The 23,310-nt window shown below is 31.0% G+C and overlaps 2 protein-coding genes across 2 annotated transcripts in view; one reads left to right on the top strand and one right to left on the bottom strand.

The window, feature by feature from the left end:
- Positions 1-585: 585 nt before the first annotated feature.
- Positions 586-3,118, top strand: LOC148307164 (transmembrane protein 223-like). Its single transcript, XM_088263848.1, has 2 exons — positions 586-1,163; positions 2,780-3,118. The coding sequence occupies exons 1-2, from the start codon at positions 761-763 to the stop codon at positions 3,070-3,072; spliced, it is 696 nt and encodes a 231-aa protein (XP_088119974.1). The 5' UTR covers positions 586-760; the 3' UTR covers positions 3,073-3,118.
- A 1,131-nt stretch (positions 3,119-4,249) lies between these two features.
- Positions 4,250-23,310, bottom strand: part of LOC148307163 (uncharacterized) — a 60,502-nt gene continuing 41,441 nt past the window's right edge. Inside the window, exons 4-7 of the mRNA XM_088263847.1 lie at positions 10,087-10,249; positions 9,220-9,407; positions 7,338-7,535; positions 4,250-6,741 (exon numbers count right to left, since the gene is read on the bottom strand). Coding sequence (XP_088119973.1) covers positions 6,436-6,741; positions 7,338-7,535; positions 9,220-9,407; positions 10,087-10,249 — 855 coding nt within the window. The 3' untranslated portion in view covers positions 4,250-6,435. The remainder of the gene's footprint in view (positions 6,742-7,337; positions 7,536-9,219; positions 9,408-10,086; positions 10,250-23,310) is intronic.

Below are 23,310 nucleotides of genomic sequence, written 5' to 3'. Positions count from 1 at the left end.
CTTTCACTCTTTTCTAGCTGCTGATTGCGTAAGCGTTTCACTATGTTATCTCATCAAGGTCAATTTTCCTGATGTTTTACGACAAAATTACCAAACAAAAAAATAATTTTTAAAAGTATTCACTTGCTGAAATTATTTTGTGTCGTCTTAATCAATTAGTCCGTTCCCGATTGGTGAGCACCTAAAAGGCACATCTATTCAAAAAAGGTGGAATGCAATATTTTGATAAATTTGAACATATAAAAATAGTGACGTAAAAGAAATCAGGATCACGAAATAAGTTTTCGGAAAAAAGTGAAGAGCAAATAAGAATTATTAATTATCACTTATGATTGAAATTAAAATAATTGTCTTTATTAAAAAAATGAAAGTAAAGATTTTTATATTCTGCTGTATCCAAAATATTTGCGTGTCGTCTGAAATATGGGTTGCGGTGAACCGTTTAAATAGTTGAATATAGCTAAGCGATATTGACCCTTGTAAACGAAATAACCCCATAGTACCTAATTATACAAATTAGTTGTTAGTCTTTGATAATAATAATATCATAAACAAAGATAAGGTAAATCTATACAAATTATTTAGTCTTTGGTATATCTAATGTCTAAATACATAACCTCTAATGAGATTTTTCAAATTTCTCTCTTAGGCCAGTGGTACTGCGAAACTTTAGTTGTTAATGTGTTTAAATGAGTTTGTGCTCGTTTATTTATTAAGGCTGATGAAAATTCACATTTAGGGATCAACAAAATAATCCAATATGAATTTTCTTTGTAGAAATACGTTAATTTTTAGTAGAAGTCCTTTGTATTTTTCGGTTCTTCAAAACTCTGGAAAGGGGTTTATATTTTCTAGGAAGTTGATCCCTGAAATCCTAAATTCAAATAAATTGTCTTCACAGAAAGCTATTCTAGATAATACAAATGTCGTTAAAGATGTAATCCTATTCAAATACGATAATCCTAGGTTTTATAAAATTATCAACTTTTTTGCCATAGTACAGTATATATTTTGGACTGTTTTGGCTTTTAATTTTCAATCTACGTTAAAAAATGTACCTGTCGATGAAAAAAAACTCTCCCCTACAGACCCTTGGTACAAGAAAATTAATTTGGGAGAGCGCAAATACCGTCTTGGTTTGACGAGCTTGAGCCTGTTTATGGGTAAGTTTTTTTCATTTATTACACCTTAATAAATTGCTTTACGGTAATAAGTGCATATAGTCAATTTTAATAAAGTTGGGAGGATCATATTTTATTCAAACATTTCTTTGGCTTATTACAAGGTTCTATTCCCAAGCTTAGATTATAAGTCGAGATGCGCCGAATAGGGATTTTTAAAACCAGACTGAATAAGAGTATTATTTGTTTCCACGCTTGTCGAACAGTAGTCTTTAACTTAATTTGAATTTGGTTTTATTTTTTTGGTTAGTTATTTATTATTATTATTTAAAAATATTAATATTGATCTAGCAATATATTTTAAATCTATATTTTTATTAGATATTTTTTTTGATTATTATTAATAAACACACCCTATCGTAAAGTACCTCAAGGGTACACATTACTGTGTTAAAATGACATAAAGCTTGTGTGAGTATGGGTAAAGTGCCAATCCTAGTCATTGATAAAGTTATTTTATTTTTGCTACATAATATTACTCCTCTACTTCCTTTGTCATTTGTATCTTTTCAAATATATTCCATTCCTTTATCCAAGAATGTGGAGCGCAGGACTGATCTCTTTCCTGTTATACAATTAACAATCAAGTCAACACCACATTTATCCAGCACAATACTCTATGCACATCATGAGTATGGATAAGGTTCAGAAGTAAAGTGAAATGTTGATAGATTTAATGTTTGTTGTATGTATGTTTCACTTCAAATCTGTACACAATTGCCAGTCCTAAAATTACACAAACATCTAATATTTGATTTGTATTATTTGTGTAATTAAAATGTTTATATTTTAAATGTTTGTTGTATGATGAAATTATGTTTCACTTCAAATCTGAACACCATCTTCAGCCTCAAAACTAAAAAAATGTCTAATATTTTATTTATTTTTAGCAACTCAATCAAGGGTCAGTCCCTTGGAAGGGCTCTTCAAAGGGCTTTAACGAGATCTTTTTTTTTTAAAAAAATGTGATCAGTAAATCCCTGGTTATATTATAAAAAATATCTTTAAAAAAAATCTACACTAAAAAAGATAGTACACGTGACTGTAACACCCTAAAAATAATATATATTTTTTTCATAACTATTTAATTTTCAAGACTTATTGTGTCGGCTTTAATTGTGAAACACTTCATACCACTTCACACCGACAAGACACACAAGGTGGCTTGGTGGGTCTCTGCAAAAAAATTGTTTTAAAAATGTTTAAAATTGTGATTTAAATAAATGTATACAATTTATGCTAATATAATACTTATGATCTAATCAACTCATTTAAAAGTATAACTATTATTTATTTAGTGATACTTTTAACCAGACTATTTCAATCAATAAATAACCTCAGAATTAAAAAATAAAAATATTTTTTTTCATGGAATTTCTTTAATAAATATAAATACAATAAATACAAGTACAATTAATCATCTTGTAATATTTTACAAAAACATAATGCCTTCATATCCGCTGACAATTGAAACTGGCTCGAATTTGAAAGTGTGTATACTAAATATTTATGATTTGAATAGTCTTTCTCAGATGAACTTGTAAAAACGAATATTTGTTTTGATTTGTTGTCATAGTATCATATTGTTTTTTTTCCAGGTGTAGCAATTCTTGCTGCTACTTGGGTATTCACTCTGAGGTCGGTGAGATACCTCGTGCTCCATAAAGGAGGAAAAATGATGACTATAGTCACATACACACCCTATGGACACAACCGACTAATGAAGATAGATCTCCCCTTTGTCTCTTGTCAGCAAACTCGAGATGCAGCCACGGTTCAACTTCCGTTAAAAGTTAAGAACAAGTGGCTTCATTACATGCTGGATATGAGAGGAGAGTTCCGGAATGCTAAACTGTTTGACAGCACCGCCGGCTTGTATAGAGGATTTTAGATTATTGTAACATATATAGAAATAAAGTATTTATCCATTTCAAGAACTTTATTTGTCAACAGCTCCAAAGTCCACCCAATTTGAGTTGCGTATGAGAGGGTTGATTTCCAAGCCTCATATTTTCCACAGATTTAAATAATTTTTCCCACCATTTTAAGCATTTTTAATTAATCATTTGTAATTAGTCCGCCTCCGTAGTGTAGTAGTCAGCACGCTCGGCTACCGTACTGAAGGTCCCGGGTTCGATTCCCAGCGGGGGTCAAACAAATATACGTGATTTTTTCACTCAAATATTCATTCTATATTACCCTGGACTGGTATCAGAAGCGGAGGACTGATCACCCTTCATTCATGCGGTAACGATCAAGATAACACTGCGTTTATATGATGCAGTGCCCTTATATGCACCATCGGGGTGCGGATAAGGTTTTGAAGAAGAAGATGAAGTAATTTATCCTATTTCTTTCTAAAAACTACCATGAGTCCCTACCATATGTTGTTCTCGCAGAGTGTGTCAAGTGTATTTTTTTTTATAAGTAGTGACAACAAATCATCATTATTCATAGCATGATGTACATACAAAGCACCTAAAATAGAAAAAGGCAGTGTCAATTAGTCTTAATTTCTCTACTCTGCTGTTATGCCACAACGGATCGTGATGACATTGACTTTGTTTACAAACATGGAACTTTTATTATTATTTATAAATATGGAATTTTGATAAATACTCAATGGATGTATACATGAGTACTCCAATCTTTGATTTTTCATACATGAGATCTGAAAGGTGCGGAATGATAGGCAGAGGCGTGCATTCTATAAAGGCAGAAAAGCAGTGCCTACTCTGGATTACTCGGAAGTCGGACGAGTGTTGTTAAAATACCGCATTATAACCAATCCGCACTCACCGGGGTCACCTGTATTTATAAATATCTCAATTCGCTAATTTACTTCAATAATTTTATAATACCGTTTAAGTGTTATTAATTAATTCTTCTTGTTTTAATATATTCTTTATTATTTTTATATATGTATTAGTTTTTTAATGTAGATCTCAAGTGTAGGATGGAAGTGCCGTTCTCGTAGTCCGATGTCTATCAAATTACACCAAAGCCACTGTTGATCGATATCAAAATAAAATTTAGAAACATTCCTAAATAAGGGTCTAAAGAAAAACAAAGTATGCCATAAGTTTTATTGTTTTCAAAATATTTTCTCGCAATATCATAAGCTTTACACGTATGTATATGTATAATGAAGAATTTTAAAACATTTGGTATATATATCAAAACATACTAGTAATAAAATCCAATCTACTTTAAACTATTATGAGTATCTATAAAAGATTCTCCATAAAACACCTTATCAATACTTTGTTTGAAAGTTCTCTTCATTCACTCTTCTTAAAGTCCTAGGAAATAATTATTGAACTTTATACAGGAATAATATTTATTTGTCACATTAAAGGTTCGAGTGATGTCCAACAGTCTATTTTCTGATACGATAAGTCAAATGATAATATAAATGTAATGTGGATTTTTAGTGATATATAAATATTAGGATTTCTAGGTAATAAAATACAATATATATCTTATTATTAATTTGATGACACAAAAATATTTAAAAATAAGTTTCTACATGTTGTAATGCATTCAAAATGGAACTTAAATCCTGTTGACAATTACTAAAAATAATCTTTGATCATTATACAACCATAGTAAGGTGAAACACAGACCAACTTTAGTTTATTAAAAGCATAATATATTAACCTTTTCTATGGATCACCAATGAAAATAAATGTGGCTGAATAAATTGTTTACAAAAAAATATCAACCGAATCTTATTGTATGTAATGTTACAACAAAATTTGTGATATTTTATAAAAAAACAGCATTCATACTATGTATTTTTTATACTTATCATATACATACATGATTATGTGTAATCAATAATGCTGCAACATAAAGACATTGTTAGAAAGGTGGCTTACATATTTGAATTGCTGTAAATATTTAGTCAGTATTTTTTTCATTAAATTCTAAAGAGAATATGTCACAAGTAACTAGATATTGTGTTGGCGTGATTCTCAATCTAAAATCGAATGATAAAGCAGAAATGCAAGGGTCTCGGCAGGTAGATAAGGTTAAAAATTAAGAAGAAAATTAAGAACTAATAGTAATTATAGGTCAGTAACCCTTAATCACTCTGTTGATATAATAAGAATAAGAATATTGAAAAGGATACATAATATATATACAAGTGAAAGAAAATAAATGAAAACATGTAGTCTATCTCGTAAAGTTCAATAATATCTACATACATTAGGATTGTATCAATTTTCAAAATAAATTTACGCTTAATTAAGTGCACCTAAATACATCAATATTTTGTACCGGAATAAGATCCAATATTTGTAATTTAAAATATGTCGAGTAAAATATTATGTACATTCCTTTACACACTAATCATAGATATATTGATTTATTAAATCGACAATAAATGCAATTCTTGCATTGCGAACTTAAAAAAATACACGGTATCCTATCAGTATCCAGCCTGACACCCTGACACACTGGCTACACTTTCCTTTCTGTATATACTTAACGATAAACCATCTCAATATTAATTCATTATCACAGAATTCAAGAAACCATTATAGACATCCATCTGCATACCCATTCGGCATATTACACTATTCACGGCCACAACATTCACCAGTCTTGGAGAAACACACACATTTCAATTGAACTGTTTCTCAATAATACAATTCGGGTTGGCCGATTACATCGCGTCTAGAGAAAACTCATTCCTGTCCTGAAACCTTACAAAGGCATACAAAATAGTGAAGTGAAAATTTCAAAATATGTCACACCAAAGATTACATTCAGAAATATTTTATTTTAATGTCTTAGAAAGAATGGAAAATATTTCAAATTACAATCACTATCAAATTAAAATAACATGTGAGATATATACACTCGCATATAGAATTTCAATAATTATATGTCAGTTCATTTCACACCGGAACCGGTTTACGTATTGTAAATTTTTATGTAAAATTCACACTAAAAAAAAATCACAAATCACTTGAAATTTTGCCAGCAATTGCATACTTCTGCAGAAAAGAAAAATAACATGGAAGTTTTGCAGAATACGATTGTTACAAAAAGTTGATATGTCGGATTATTAGTAGTGAATCTGTTAACAGTGCATAACATGGTTGTCATTGTAAATCAACATTAGCATTTAGTCAAATTTCTTAACTTATCGGATCTTCGCCCATAGTTAAGCCGATATATCCGTACATGGTTCCTTCTTTGTGTACAGACAATAAATCCAACTGATCTCTCCGCGCATCATAAATTAATCCATGTCGGGACTAGTGATATTCTGTATCTCATCTCCGGTAATATCTTCCGCCTCTAGATCCATTCCTTCTGCATCCTCTCCGTCTATAGTTTTGCCCCCACTTAAATTGCAAAGGCGACACTTGCAGCAGACTATGCAGGGGGCGGCCAAGAGAAGTAACGGACTGGCCACCAAGAGGAGAAGACCAAAGCCGGCAAAGATGCCGACAACTTGCGCGCGGTGCCAAATCACCGAAGCTCGAGAATGCCCGAGCTTATTTTTGCACGGACCTTTATCATAGTGACGAAGTAGGAAATCATCCTGTAAAAATAACATAAGACTCGTTACTATTACAAATTTTTATGGGTCAAATTATTCAATGTGATTTAGATAATTAGATACATATTGTACACTATAGAATAAAATAACAACTATGTAGTTTTTTACACATGAATATTCATGTGGAAAAAACTACATAGTTGTTATTTCATTCTATAAAATGCAGTTCCACCAAGAAATGTCAGTAAAAAACTGAAATATTGTACACTTTACTATATTATGCACTATTGAGAATATATTTGTAAATGTAGTCATCGCAGCATTCAGAAAGCTATATTTAGCATGATGATATCAACCTTAAACTTAATAATGATTCTGAATAGTTTTACACATAGTAAAAAATATACATGGTTTTGAAAAACATACATAATGTAGTTATTAAAATAAATGTGTATTCCATTTTCTAAACAAATATTGATACACATGGTCAATTATTTGTTATTTGCTTATTGCATAATTTAAACAATCCACGCCAGGAATTCTACAGAAAGAAATGAGAATCAGTATTGGCAAGGAGTCTTAAAGTTGAGATTTTACGGTAGGTATATATTGGAATAGTCGGAGAGGAATAAACTCACATCGAGACTGGCGAGACAATACCAGCAGAAGACATGTTTGCAGCGCTTACACATCATTTGGGCGCACCCTTCGTCCTTCTCTATGGGCACCCGGCACATGGGACACCACTTGATGAGATCGGACTCCGCAGGGAGACCTTCAGTGGCCTCCAGCGCCATCTGGCGACTGAATGCCACACAATCCATACCAGCATGCCACTGAAATAATAATAACAAAAATATTAAAAACATACTGTTATATACTTTTGTCCGCCTCCGTAGTGCAATGGCCAGCACGCTCAGCTACCGTACTGGAGGTCCGGGGTTCGATTCCCAGGGAGGGTCATATAAGTGATAATATAAGTGATTTTTTCACTCTAATATTTATTCAATATTACCCTGGACTGGTATCTGAAGCGCAGGGCTGATCACCTTTCCTTCATGTTAATGATCAAGATAACACTGCGTTTATATGATGCAGTGCCCTATGCACCATCGGGGTGCGGATAAGGGTTTGAATTAAATGAATAAAATTATAAGCTATATCCGTAGGAAAATTAGCATTATAAAAACTATATCAAATCTGGATTGCATTGAACTCCTTAACCTTTATAAACAATGCAGAAAAATAGTATTCCACGCCACTCAAATCCTTACAAGGCTTTAAAATAAACTCATCCACTTATAAGTGTTATAATTAATGCACATTAAAATGCAGCAATAGTTCTAAAGGTGAGCAGCGCTCCTTTTATTCTGCACTATTGATATTAAATTAATGTATGTAAGTCAATTGACTACATTTGTTAGTCGGTGTGACCATTCCCTACTTAGTAGTATTCAGTATAAGTACGAATAATCAATAACATTATCAGCCTATTACTGGCAATCAATAAATGTAAAGTTGAGATTTATTGGATCTTTCCACTTAAACAGGATCTACTAATGAATTACATAATATTTATTATTAAATTAATTTTATAATATTTTAGATTAAGATTAAGCTGTACAGATTAAAAAGACAAAATAAAATCTTTATAAAGTACCATATTTTATTTGCATACTTCTTCTGTATAGGGCATTGCATTGTATTAACGCAGTAATATCTTGATCGTTACTTGCGTGAAGGCAAGGTGATCACTCAGGGACCAGTCCAGGGTAATATTAAATAAATATTATAGTGTAAAATCACTAATATTTATTTTCACCCTCCCCCCCGCTGGGAATTGAACCCGGGACCTTCAGCACGGTAACTAAACACGCTGACCATTACACCACGGAGGCGGACAAGATATTTGCATATATAGGATATTGTGGGTATATTGACAAAAAACGTTAACTCTAAAATCCCTGTTATTTAAAGCTATTGTAATTAAAGCCTGAATAAAATACCCGCTATTAAACTGAAAGTTGAATTTACTTTTAAAACCACATAAATATGACACTTCAAACCACTTAGTGTATTTTGCCAGTTAATAGAATGTTGAAAACTTTATAATTTGTATCATTAAGTCAAAATTGCATATTTTCGAGTTAACGTTTTTTGCTAGTATGATAATATTGTGCTTTTTTATTGAAATTATTTCATTGAGTAAAATTTAACGTAAAATGGTCAAATCTTTAAATTGCTTCATAAATTTAAAACCTATTCTTGAAATGTAAAAAAAGTATAATAATTATAAATAATTTTCATATCACAGAATATTTCATATTAACTCATCAGATTATTATTTTCTATTCTTTGATAAAAACTGGTCAAATGATAACTAGTTTTATATTCGTTGGGTGAAATTACTCCCTTCGCGTAATAAGTTGAGTTTTTTGCCAGTACACCCGCCATATATTCCTTTCCACATTACTACAGTGAAATATCAATTGGCGAGATACGGCGGACAAGAGATATCACCTGATTAGTGCACGCGCTGCAGAAGTGATGGTCGCAAGTGGGACACCTGACGGACTGCGCCGTCACGCTCCCGGGGCCCGCTGACACGGTGCCCCCGGCTGCGCTGCCCCCGCACCCCCCCGGGACCCGGCACACGGTCTCGCAGCCTACACGAGGACAGAATGCACGACCCCCGTCCATGGCTACCTCTGAAATAAATAAATATATCATTAACTAAATGAAAACAACACTCAACATTTACTGAATTTTAACAATGCTGTAACATTTACTGAATTTTTGGCTGCCCCCGTAGAGTATGCTCGGCTACCGTTCTGTAGGTCCCGGGTTCGATTCCCAGGGGGGGATCAAATAAATATAAGTGATTTTTAACTCTAATGTTTATTCAATATTACCCTGACATGATACCTGAAGGGGAGGGCTGATCACGTTTCATTCATCTTTTAATGACCAAGATAACACTGCGTTTATATGATGCAGTGCCCTATGCACCAATGGGGTGCGGATAAGGCTTATGAAATGTGATATATAATATATTAATCAACAGTTTAATTCAAACTATACCCAAAATCTTTTCACACAAAAAAGATGGAGATGGAAAATATTCTTAATTTTTTTTTTTATCAAATATTAAGCGTATTTGAAATATGTATTCATTATGGTGGGGACTGACCGGAGCCATTTCAGCGTAACGAAATACGTTACGATGCGAGCATTCGTATAGTCAGTGCAGCGAGCCGAGTGCTCCATCCATAATCCAGTCAGTCCCCACCTTTAGATATTTAGTATACTGAGATCACAAATGTCTAATCTTTACGTCGCCCAAATAACCAATTTAATATAAATGTATTAAAACAATATTATCCATACCATGATTGAGTCGAAACTTGCGGTGTTTTTCTACCAACTCTGGGCTCACCAGAGCTTCGACTTCCGGCTGGGCCATCACTCCGTTCTTCGGGCAGCGGGAATCTGGGCACGAGATGTCGTAGGCGCCATTCATAATTTCATACTCTGCATATGCCTGCATACACTGTGGATGAAAAAAAAGTGTAAGAAACTTTTAAAAAGAATATTTATTTTTGTGTTTTGAATATTGAAAGCATTAACTTTATGGATCATTTTCAATTAATGTTTTACTTAGTAAATACCACTTTTTCTTGAAATCTACTGTGACACGTGTTTCGATGCATTCCGCATCATTTTCAAACACTGTATGTGAAGCTGATTCCAAATTTTAGAGTTGGGTCCTTGGGACGTTGAAGGTTGAAGAGGGGGTAGTAGCTGTTTCTTATTTTAATTTATTAATTTAATTTTTATTTCATATTTTTATTTCTTATCAGTGAGAACATAGACAAAAGGGGGGTGGCTTTAGTCATAGTCGTATTGTTAATTATGGGTTTATTGTTATTTATATTTTTAGGAATTTCTAAATGATGCGGAATGCATCGAAACACGTGTCACAGTAGATATTAAGAAATAGTGGTATTTACTAAGTAAAATATTAATTAAAAATGGATCGATTTTACCACAAAGTGACTGCCGAATCAAGTAATGAAATTTATGGATCATATTGATATATTATTTTGAGAAATAAAAATACTTTGTTTTTTGATCCACTCACATTTTTATTAACAACCAACTAGTTTCGGTAACAGCCTGTTGCCCTCTTCAGGGTTTAGTTTATGACTAAACAAAAATTAAACCCTGAAGAGGGAAATTTTATTATATATATTATTATATTTGGACACACTCAAAATGTTGTAAATAAATTAACTGGTCCAATTATAAGCTAAAATAATAAAAATGAAAATGATATTTTCTAGCGTTTCTCATGTATGTGATTATAATCCAGGATTCGGATCTCACTTACTGATAAAAGAGTTTCTGCTCATTAAAAAAAGCTTCCTTTCATCTCACCAATAGATGTATCTAGTGAAGTTCTAATGATTCAAGAACAACGTTTCGAAATTGGTTCATATATATGGAACTTCAAAGAATTTGAGTAGTGTGGTTGTCAATAATGAGTAGAATTGGTGAACGTTACACGCGTGTAAAGTGATCACTTAAACCAGCCTATGACGGTCGTCAGCCCCGTAAATCCCCAGACTTCCATATTCTTCATCATCTTTGATGAGATGTCAAGAAATAATACAATACATAGGAGTTTATCCATAAAAACTTGCGCATAAAGCATCAGATGCAATTACGAGTACAGTGAAAACTCTATCTATCGTTCCTCGAATAATCGTTTTCCCGGATGTGTCGTTTATTTCTTATACCCCGGATTCATTTCATACAAAAATAGATCGCATTGATCGTTTCTCTATCATCATTTTATCGCATTCATCGTTTGAATTACGCTCCGAATTTGATATTTTTGACTATAAAAATTTAAAATAGTAATCAATTGTCTTTTTTTTCTTAAATAAACCATTTTGAATACTTATCAATTGGTTTTATTGTCAATTTGCATGATACTCATTTCCGTTTTTTTGTATTTTTTTCTAAAATCAACTATTTTTGTGCAAATTTGCAAAAAAGTACACTCGAGTTACTGGTATGTCATACAAATTGTTTTCCCGCATTCATAGTTTATTTCGATAGGTCCCTTGAGAAACGATAGATAGAGGTTTCACTGTATTTCCTATTTAGAGCATTACACATGTATTTTAACCTTTTGCGGATCAACATGATGATTAAGGAAAGAAACCTTATTATCATTGTCTGACCTTAAGATTTACCCTTGACCTAATTAAATAAAAATAATAATGTAAGTACTTATGCACAGAAAAATTCAAAGCTATTTAAAATGAAACCTGATCAATGCTGCGGGATTGAGACATTGCTTACGTTTATAAATTTAATACATGTAATATGGTTAGATGCAATGTTTTGCGTACTTTGAATGTACTTCTAGGTATTTGATTACAAGTAATGATAAGTTATCAGATATGGGCAAAGGTAATCGAGGTATTTTAGATAATAATATATTCAATAATACAAATATTTAAATTAACAACTTATTACATTTCGAGAGTTTTTTTCTAGCAAGGTGATGATGACTAAATACATTATTGGCTTTATTCTATAAAATTTATTCTTATTAATAATAATAATTATAAGAGTAATAATAATTCATACAGCGCCATTTTCGTAAAATACCACTTCAAGGGCGCCTATGGATTTGGTATAATTTTGTAGAATAAAATGATAATTCAATTATAAAAATACAACACTAGTATAAGACCACTTTTGTTGTTTTTTTTAAGATCATTGTAAACTAGACTAGAACTACAGATGTTTTCATCCACGGGTGAAAATATTTTGTTTTTTCACCTGTTGATGAGAAAATCTGTAGTTCTCGAAACTAGTCGCGTTTACATTAATAAACTCAAATGTGGTCTTATACGAGTGTTTTTTATTTATTTTTTTATTAAGTTTTTAATGAATTTTTTTACATTACAAGAGTTGAACGTTATTATTTCATTTAATATTGGTCAGAAATCATAAAAAAGGTAATTAAACATCAATTAAACAAAAGTCAACCGTCAAACTAAATTTTCTAGAACGAACGAAATCATAACAGCAGAGTTAAATTAATATCAATGTCTTTTGGCTACATCCAAAAATTAATCGTTTTACGGAATAAATATTTTTACTAAAAAAAATGTAAATAACAGTCAAAATGTCAAGGTATTACAATGCCATATGCTAAATTTATTGGTTCAGGAACTATAAAATAGGCGCTGAAATACACCTAATAATTTCTACATATTTAAGATAATTTTACAGCATACAGGGATACTGTGTTTTTCGGCTAGTCAGTAAAACTCCACATAATTATAATTTAAAAAAAAAACTATTTACGTTACTTACAAAAAAAAAAATGATGAAAGTGTCTAAAGAAAGCAAAGTAACCAAAGGAAAAAGAGAAATATGTTTTAATGATCAATTTTATAAATAAATAAATGGTGTTTTTTGTTTCTTTTTACTGTTATTCTACCTTCTAAAACTACCTTTGAAAAGGAATGTAATTGAGCATATATATATATGTATATATTTTTTCATTTCAGAACCAATTGGATTTAATTACTACCTATACAAACAAACACAATACAAGTGTATTCTAATTTTACTAATTATAATTTGTACACGCATCTGATGGGGGAAAGCATAGAATCGATACAGCGTTAATTTCATCGCTAATTATATGAAGGCTAGGTAAATATATTTGATGAGACAACTATTGGATTATTTTTTGAGATCTCAACATAGATGAAGAAGAGTATGGAAGTCTGGGCATTTACGGGGCTTAAAACCGTCATAGGCTGGTTTAAGTGATCACTTGAAACACGTGTAACATTCACCAATTCTACCCATGATTGACAACCATACTACTCAAATTCTTGGAACTTCTATATACTTATATACATATATACTCTGTTCAATTTGGAAACATAGTTTTACAACATTTTGAGTGTGTCCAAATACTTGTTCACAAAAAAAAAGTATGGAAACATAGTGCTTGAATCTCTAGGATTTTACTAGAGACATCTATGGTGAGATGAAGGAAGCTTTTTTTATTCGGCAGAAACTCTTTCATTTGTATTTCATAATATAAAATAACTCCAGATGGAGATAATCCAGATTTGGGAACAAGTATTTGGACACACTAAAAATGTTGTAGTCAACTAAAGGACATTACTGGTAAAGGAAATAGAGTAGAAATAATAGGTAGAAAACGGAGAATACTCGCGTATTCCTACAAGCTAACGCACGAGTTCCTTGCGGAAAATTCACAAATATGTTACATACGCTAAATAATGATTCCATGGATCAAAATGCTGGTTTATAATTTATAAGAAATATTAAAGCAAATTGTTCTAGAAATAAAATACATGAACACGATCATGGTATTATCAACTTAATTGTTATGAACCTACAACTTTTATCTAAAGTGTTTTAATTCGGTCGTAAATGAGATAATAAAGTCCGAGAGAGTCATTTTTAAAACACCGATAACAGGTTATTCTTTACTTGCTAAAATCACGAAGAAAATTATTTATAATAATAATTAAAAAAAAAAATCTAACGAATGCTATATACTAATCACATAGCCGTGTATTCTTTGTTGACCTTTTATTTTGCCTTTAATTATTTATCAAAGCTTTACATCAAACGTACAAAAATACCGATATTTAATGATACAATTGACGAATTGACGCTTGTCCTACCGTCAATATTGTCGAGAAGAGCATATCGGAAGCGTGGAGGGTATCATTATCAAAACTGTGTCAGAAGGTATGTACTTGATAGCTTTGTTGACGACGACGAATGACCTGCTGTAAACACGGTGAAATTTAATGTGGGCATTAGTATCAGTAATTGGTATTCAGATTTGGTTCAGCGAGAACTGAGTGTCAGCTGACAAGTCACGGGTGACCAGCAAACCAGCAATGACTTACGATAAACGATAACGAAATGTTTACAACATTTTGAGTGTGTCCAAATACTTGTTCACAAAATCTGGATTAACTCCAATTACAATTATCTCCTGTAATAAAAATGAAAATTAAATTTTCTAGCATTTTTCATGTATGTGATTATAATCTAGGATTCGGACCTCACATACTACTGATATAGGAGTTTCTGCTCAATAAAAAGCTTCTTTTCATCTCATCAATAGATGTCTCTAGTGAAGTTCTAGTGATTCAATAACAATGTTTCTGAATTGGTTCATACATATAGAACTTCCAAGAATTTGAGTAGTGTGGCTGTCAATAATGGGTAGAATTGGTGAATGTTACACGTGTGTAAAGTGATCACTTAAACCAGACTATGACGGTCGTCAGCCTTGTAAATGCCCAGACTTCCATATTCTTCTTCATCTTTGATGAGATGTCAAAAAATTATATAATAACGAAATGTTTCTAACTTTCATTGTGAAAATAATGTCGTTGATTTGTATGAAATTTATTGATTTCTACTAATATATATATTATAATATTTTACGTTTAAAAAATATATAACGTAGCCTTCGAGTCCGTTACTTGATCCTTTTTCTACCGCGAATTAATCCTATTTCCAAACGCAAGACTCTCTCTTAGTGCGAGAATACACTAGCGTTTAAGGCTGTCGGCAATCTGCGCCTGTAAGGTGATGTTATCAACCGTACAACAATTCTGAAGCATTAGCACAAGCGCAAACAAAAGGGTTTTGGCATTCGAGCGACCGTAAAAATCTAAGAAATTTCATTAATCTCTATTTACTTTTAAAACACCTGAACTTTTGATGATTCATTCTAGCGATTGAATCTATGTACATATGTATGTTTATTCGTAATAATTATATATATATATATATATATATATATATATATATATATATATATATATATATATATATATATATATATATATATATATATATATATATATATATATGTATATATATAAATATATATATATATATATACATATATATATATATATATATATATATATATATATATATATATATATATATATATATATATATATATATATATATATTATATACATATATATATATATATATATATATATATATATATATATATATATATATATATATATATATGTATATATATATATATATATATATATATATATATATATATATATATATATATATATATATATATATATATATTTATATATATATTATTTTATTTATGTATGGTTCACAAACAATGAAAAACATATTACAAGAAATGAAATACAGTGCAATACAAATTGTTTGAATGTTTTTCATCAATTAGATGAGAACACAACAAACTCACAGAAACAACTAAAGGTGCAGGTTAAATACATATATATTTATAAAGAATAGAAATTTGGTTGTAAAAATATATGTATGTTCTGGAGGTCCCGGGTTCGATTCCCAAGGGGGGTAAAATAAATATTAGTGATTAAGATCAAAATTACCATGGACTGGTACCTGAAGCGGAGGGATGATCACCTTTCCTTCATGTATAAACGATCAAGATAACACTGCGTTTATATGACACAGTGCCCTATGCACCATTTGGGTGCGGATAAGGGTTTATATATATATATATATATATATATATATATATATATATATATATATATATATATATATATATATATATATATATATATATATATATATATATATATATATATATATATATATATATATATATATATATATATATATATATATATATATATATATATATATATATATATATATATATATATATATATATATATATATATATAAATTATTTCCTCATAACACGTCCTCCGTTAATTTGAACGAGTCTCGGGACTGACCTACATTGGATCGCTCTCCTTATCATAATAACTAATAACACGACAGTTTATCAACTGGACAGGACAATGAACAGAAATAATAATATATCACATCTGACAAAATGGCGTGAAGTTTATCCGCTATTCGCGTAAAAGCATTAGCAAAGCTAATATAATGTTTACTTAAAGCATAACAATCGGGCATTAAACATGAGTGAACTTTGACGGGTGATGATTTAGCCCATCTGAGCAAATCAATTTATTGACTCGAGTTATGTACATTATTTGGAGTCGAATTCTTTTCGTTCAAAGCCAAAACGCTTAAACTGAATTTACAAGTGGCAGCACTGAGTGTATCTGTGTACAAAATTTGCAACAAAAAAACAACAGCGTCAAATGTAACACCTAATCCCGACTAAAACAAGAATATATCTTTTAGTACACAACCATGATCTACGATTTACCCACAACGAGGGGTTGATGGTCCCAAGAGTAAACAATAAATATGGGAGTAGAACACTGCAATATATAGTTCCGAACATTTTTAATTTGTTGCCGACGGAGGTAAGAGGTCAAAATAAAATATGAAACAAAGGCAAAATAAAGGAATGGGTAAATGATCAAGAGTTAATACTATGAAAATTGTCAAAAAGTTTTTGTTTCTTCCTATTCTGTGTATATTATGTTAAAATAGATTTTAAAAAATAAATTAAAACCTATATAAAAAGAACTCCACCGACAAGACACATAAGGTGTCTTATTAGGTCTCTACAAAAAAATGTGTCTATGAATTTTTAAATTAATTTATATATGTATTTATATGTTTATGTATATGTAATTAACAAATAAATGTTTCAATAAAAAAATATTGGCGTTGGACGTTTTTTTAAAAAAAAAGTTGGAATATTAGTGAATGAACTATTTCTATGAGAGAGTCAAGGACATACACACACGTTCTTAGCCTTTCAATATAAAACACTTCCTGATTTATTAGCTGGAACTAAATAGTACTAAATATTGGCATAGAAACAGAAATGTAAGGATGATTTGAATTGAATTAAATCGAATCAGTAAGTAATTAAATATTAGCATTATCAAGTTACCAAGAATATTCGAGAGCAAGAGTTGAATCGCCGTATGAACAGTTATTTGTAAGTAATTTTGATAGCGTCAGCAAGAGTAATTAAAATAAAAATGACATTATGCTCTAGTGTCGCAAATAACTGTACCTACACGTCAATAACTTAGTACATGAATCATCTTTATAAGAGATAAAAAAATATATTTGTATAAACAATATTAAGTAGAATTTCAAAGAACATGACATATATCACGTCCACTTATTTACATGCGCAATGTTGTATTGGTAATGAAATATTTCTTAAATGATTATTTACTATAGATGATCCCACAAACATAAATTATTATTATTATTATTATTGTTAGTCAGATTAACCAACTGTACAAACCTTATGTAGATATTTAAAACAACAAAAAACAAATGTTCAAATGAGTAATAACTCAAGAATTTAATACCAATCATCGCAAAGTGAATACAACACAAACACAAATCAAATCGTTTCTAGGGGGGGGTGAAGGATTAAATTAAGTACGGTATGACACGTTTGATTTTCGAGTACAAAAATGATTTTAAAATATACATTAACTAAGGACGAGTAGTATGCTTTATCAGGAGGGTAAGGCATGACTAAAATATTATAATAATTATAACCTAGATCAGTGGTTCTGAAGTCAGGGAGCACTTTTGATCATAAGCAAAATTCACGGTACACCAAAACTAATGATAAAAAAACATACGATAACTTTTACTAAAAATAAAATTGATTATTTGATTACGGACAAGTTAAAAATTACATTAATTTAAAAAATACATAAAACATAAATACTCCAGTGAAACTTTTTTGCGGCGAAAATTATTTAATGAGACACCTGAACTTGTTGGCTTTTGCACATTTCAGCGATATTAGGTCTAATATTTAATATGGTTACTCTCATTTCTTCATCTTAATTTCTAAGCCTTTCGCGTTTCTTCGTTTTAATATTGGTTAATGTCGAGAAACCTAGCTCACAATTATGAAATTGAAAACTGTAATAAAATTTTCAGTGCCCTTGTGGAGAGAGTTGGGTATTAGTCTTGAACAAAAATCCAAAATTCACGCAGAGTTATTTCTGAGAATTTTATTTTAAGAGTACAATCTGTTGATAGAGTAATTAATTGTTCTTATTCTTGATATTTGCAACGCAACTCGCAAATCGCGCAGTAAATGAGCCAATTTTAAATTTTGGTTTTCATAATTTCGCGGAGCACCGGTTAAGAACCACTGACCTAGATGTACAAAATATATAATAAAATATTATATATTCCTATATTTCTATGATTAAAATGATTAAATCATTTTTTATTTGAATATTAATAATTTACGAATTACAGATTTTTTCTTTTAAATAAAAAAAAAAAAACAAAGACCGGCTCTGGGAGCCGCTCAGAGGCTAATAAGGTGTAAATTAAAATCATTTAAACGACTAAAGGTTGTTATTGTGTAAAGAGTGTTATTAATTGATAAGAATTAAATTATGATATTGCGAAGACCGAGATCGTTATCACCAGTGTGCTACAGTTAGATTTCCCGTGCTGAGAAGTTTACTCGATGCGAGATGATTACTGCTTCCGTAAAACGGGCAGGACAAAAGAATCTCACTTATTACTTATTACGCTAAACTCATTTCGTGTCAGTAATAGCAGGAAATTAACTCCATAAACACTTAACATATTCTAACCTATTACATTTGTGCTTCACTATAATAGATAATGCATGTAAGAACAATATTTATTCGCAAAATAGTCATCAATTATGCTATTGAATAATATCAGTGAACAACCTCAAACTTTTGTTTGAATAATATTTTAATTCACGGAAAACTTTGAGGTTGTTCAAAGCGTCAGGTTCAAGGCATCAGGTTCGCGCCGCCCAGGACGACCAATGCTGACAATTCGTTGGCAGTTCTCGTCAGTACTTCGGGACGCGGATCTGACTTGGGAGGATGCAAAGGAGCTGGCAGCCGACAGAAAAGCTTGGAGAAAGTCTGTGGACTCCATATGCTCCACATAAGGAGCGGATATGTGTTTTTTTTTTTTTTTTAATATTTTAATTCGTCATATCGTCAAATCATACGATATCATATAGACGCTTGACTGCGAAACTGGGGTCGCGGGTTCGTTTCCCCGCCAATTGGAAAATAAATTAAAGTTTTATTTATTTTCTATTGGTTTGGGTGTTTGTGATGATTTTTTCACATTAACCCTTCCTATCCTTACTATTCTACCTGCAGACAGCCTCATAAAGCAAAGGCTTTGCGGATTATTCCTTTTCTTTAAAAAAATACCCACACCAAATTTTTATTTTTCAATAAAAAAAACAAACCCTTATCCGCACCCCAATGGTGCATAGGGCACTGCATCATATAATCGCAGTATTATCTTGATCGGTAACACCTGAAGCAAAGGTAATCAGCCCTCCACGTCAGGTACCAGTCAAGGGTATTATTGAATAAATAATAGAGTGAAAAAATCACTTACTTATATTTATTTAACTCCCCCCTGGGAATCGAACCAGGGACCTCCAGAACGGTAGCCGAGTATGCTGACCATTACACTACGGAGGCGGACAACTCTCACTCACTTTCTAACATATACTCTCATTTTACTTTTTAATAAATATTGTATTAATATTTCCAAACGTTCGCGACATTATTTTAATGATTCAATTTTACTGCTTCCAATTTCATCTTTGCCGGTGCAATATCTCAATAACTACGTTGTAACCACTTTACTAGACATTCCCAAATATTGATGAAAACGTGGTTGGTTAGTAAGCTTGATTAGTATAGCCCCAAAGCCGCTAAGGCGCACTGCGTCGGGAAACTGGCCTCAGGCTTCATATCAGCTGTTAAATAAATTCCAAGATAAATTAGGTTTCGAAAATACCGCCATAAAAATAAATATATGCATACAAATGAATGTAAGAGAATGGCAACCCAAACGTTTAATCCACGCACTTCTTTTTGTATCTTTTAAAAAGATGTTGCCTTATTGACCTCCACGATGTGACGAATGAGCGGCATTATGTCGGGACATTTTTAAGCATCACGAATGTCGCCCTTGACATGGAAAAAATGAGATCCTGACTGACGTACTCATAATTTTCTCCGGTTAAAAAAAAAACACAAATTAAATACACACAATTCCTCAAATTGGATTCATTATATTTACCGGAAAATTGTAACCATCTTCGAGTAATTAGCCATAAAGACAAGAGAATAATTATCATTACCCTCATTTACACCCGAACGTAGGTACATTTGACGATAATTTTACATAAAAATCAAGAGTGTACAACACCAACTAAATTATAATTTAATGGAAAACAGTCCAGTGACAGAAGACAGTAACCTCATAACGTTTTGGTATTCAATATTAAAATGTATATTAGATATGAGTAGGTGGTTTCTAGCAGTCATTGTGATAATATTTTTTTTTTTAAATGGCAATTAATAATTATATGTACAGTATAATAAAATACTCTGGTAAATAACCTGGGTGAGCGGGAACATCTGTTGCAATAACGTTTTTTTTTAAATATATTTTAATTGGGTTAGAAACTAGCAGGACCGGATAGTTGTTTTTTGTTGCTGCAAAAACAATGAAGCATTCTCGAATTTATACATTTTCGCACGATTCAAACACCAGTCGAGCTTGGACATAAAACTATCATGAATATTTGAGCGGTTTGTATGATGACCACTGTGCATCATGCGTGCAACGTTTTTCAAGTTAATTTATTTTTTATATAAGTATACATAATATAAAGAAAGAAAGAAAAAAACTTAATATGGGACGGATAATTATAACACATTCAGATCAATTGGACTTTATATTATTTAGTTTAAATGCGTATTAATTTGAATAATAACAGGTTTCACGAATATGCTCCCTTTGACGTATTTGAAACATTACAGTAATACGGTTCTACCCTAAAAACTGTACATCACACAAGCCCCCCTTAATGTTATTCTAACAAATTTATTCGGTTGTATAAATAACAACTATAACATTAACAAAAAGCGTTTTTTTCTAATTTGGTTTATACTTAAAAACATCTCATCGCAATTGAATAACGTTTTTAGTCGGTTAACATCACTTCTTAAAGCCCAGTATTCGATAAGTCGCAACGTAATTTTCTTTGAATCCAGGCAAGATTTAACGCAATTGATATTTTTTTATTAAAACACCGTTTTCATATTAAACAAAATAAGTTTTTCATCGAAATAAATATATGGTTTTGAAAAGAAAAGAGTTACTGTAAGCTAAGGAGTAAAAATGTATTTTTTTTAAATATGTATTATTAAAAAAAAATCTTATTACAATAAATATTGAAAAAAAAAATGTGCAGTTAGTCGCTTATTGAATTGTGTGTTTGCGAGTACCCCATTAAAGGCAGTCGGTTACATGCAAGAAATGCCGCATAGTGATAAGTATCGTGAAACACTACAGCTACAATACGAAGGTTCGACATAATGAATTAATACTTAAAATATAAAGGCCAGTTCATATTTGGGCAAGTCTTATTTACAAAAGGCCGAGCCTAAACGTAGGCACTAATAAAGAACGCCAACAATGATAAGTACAGTAGGTAATAAGGAGCTAGTAAGTACGGTTTACAAAGAGTTCTATGGGAAATAAAAACCTGAAGGCCACGAGCAATGTCCTCATTTTGTTAATTCCACATGTGAACATATTAAGTGAATAGAGCGATAAACTAGCCAGTTTGTTTCATCTGTTTTAAAACACACATTACTTAATCGAGGTCACAATGATTTTTTTTTCTTTTACAGAACTGCTTAATTGTGTCAATCGACTTAGTGATAAAAATAACACGGTACCATTTAATAATAAAATCAGAATAACCTTCTGTTTGCATTGCACTGAAATAGAATTTAATGACAGTAATTTGAGTACGTGAACGACAATAAGGAATAAAAACAATGTACGAGATTGTGGACATGCTCAAATGTATGTAAATATGTACCGCGAAGAATGACATGAATTATAATAACTAAGTATATTACTCAAAGACTATGTATAAGATTTATTTCATAATAATAATGATAATAAAATCAATAAACGGCCGATTTATACATAGCAGTTTTTGTGTTATCACATTTTTTTTTTAAACTCATTATTTACACAATTGTTGGTCAAAACATTTCTTCGAAAGCTTTTTCATTCCCCAAATAAATGTATGTACGTATTTTATAAATACCTACATTTGCGGCATACCAGAAAGCAAATGAATTTCTTAATAAAGTAACTTCCAAAATAACCTTTTATCAAATTTTTGTACTTGTCCTAGAAAATGTTTTAAATATAGTGCTTAGATTCAGTCAATATAAAAATTAATTAGCTTTTTCTCGACCTCAAAGCTTGTTACAGACAGACATTACAAATAAACTTCGAGATTGAAAAATTGAAAACACGCATTTTTAATTTAATAACACAAAAAATACGTTAATATAGTTGCAACTGTATATTACCTTTTTCTTTTCAATATTTTTACTTTTTGGAAATTAACCTCTGAATAAGACTAGAATATGACAATAGCAACGGCATTATTGAATATGTCTTTATGAAGAAATGAAGAAGTTGATTGAGCAGTTGTACATAATGCGTTATAGAATTACGTAATGTCCTACA

Source organism: Brachycentrus maculatus, unplaced genomic scaffold (genome assembly GCF_059751285.1).
Source record: "Brachycentrus maculatus isolate JH-2025_06_01 unplaced genomic scaffold, ASM5975128v1 h1tg000205l, whole genome shotgun sequence".
In the NCBI taxonomy this organism is placed as follows: domain Eukaryota; kingdom Metazoa; phylum Arthropoda; class Insecta; order Trichoptera; family Brachycentridae; genus Brachycentrus; species Brachycentrus maculatus.
The sequence above is the reverse complement of the archived record's forward strand: the minus strand, read 5'-3'. Positions and strand labels throughout refer to the sequence as shown.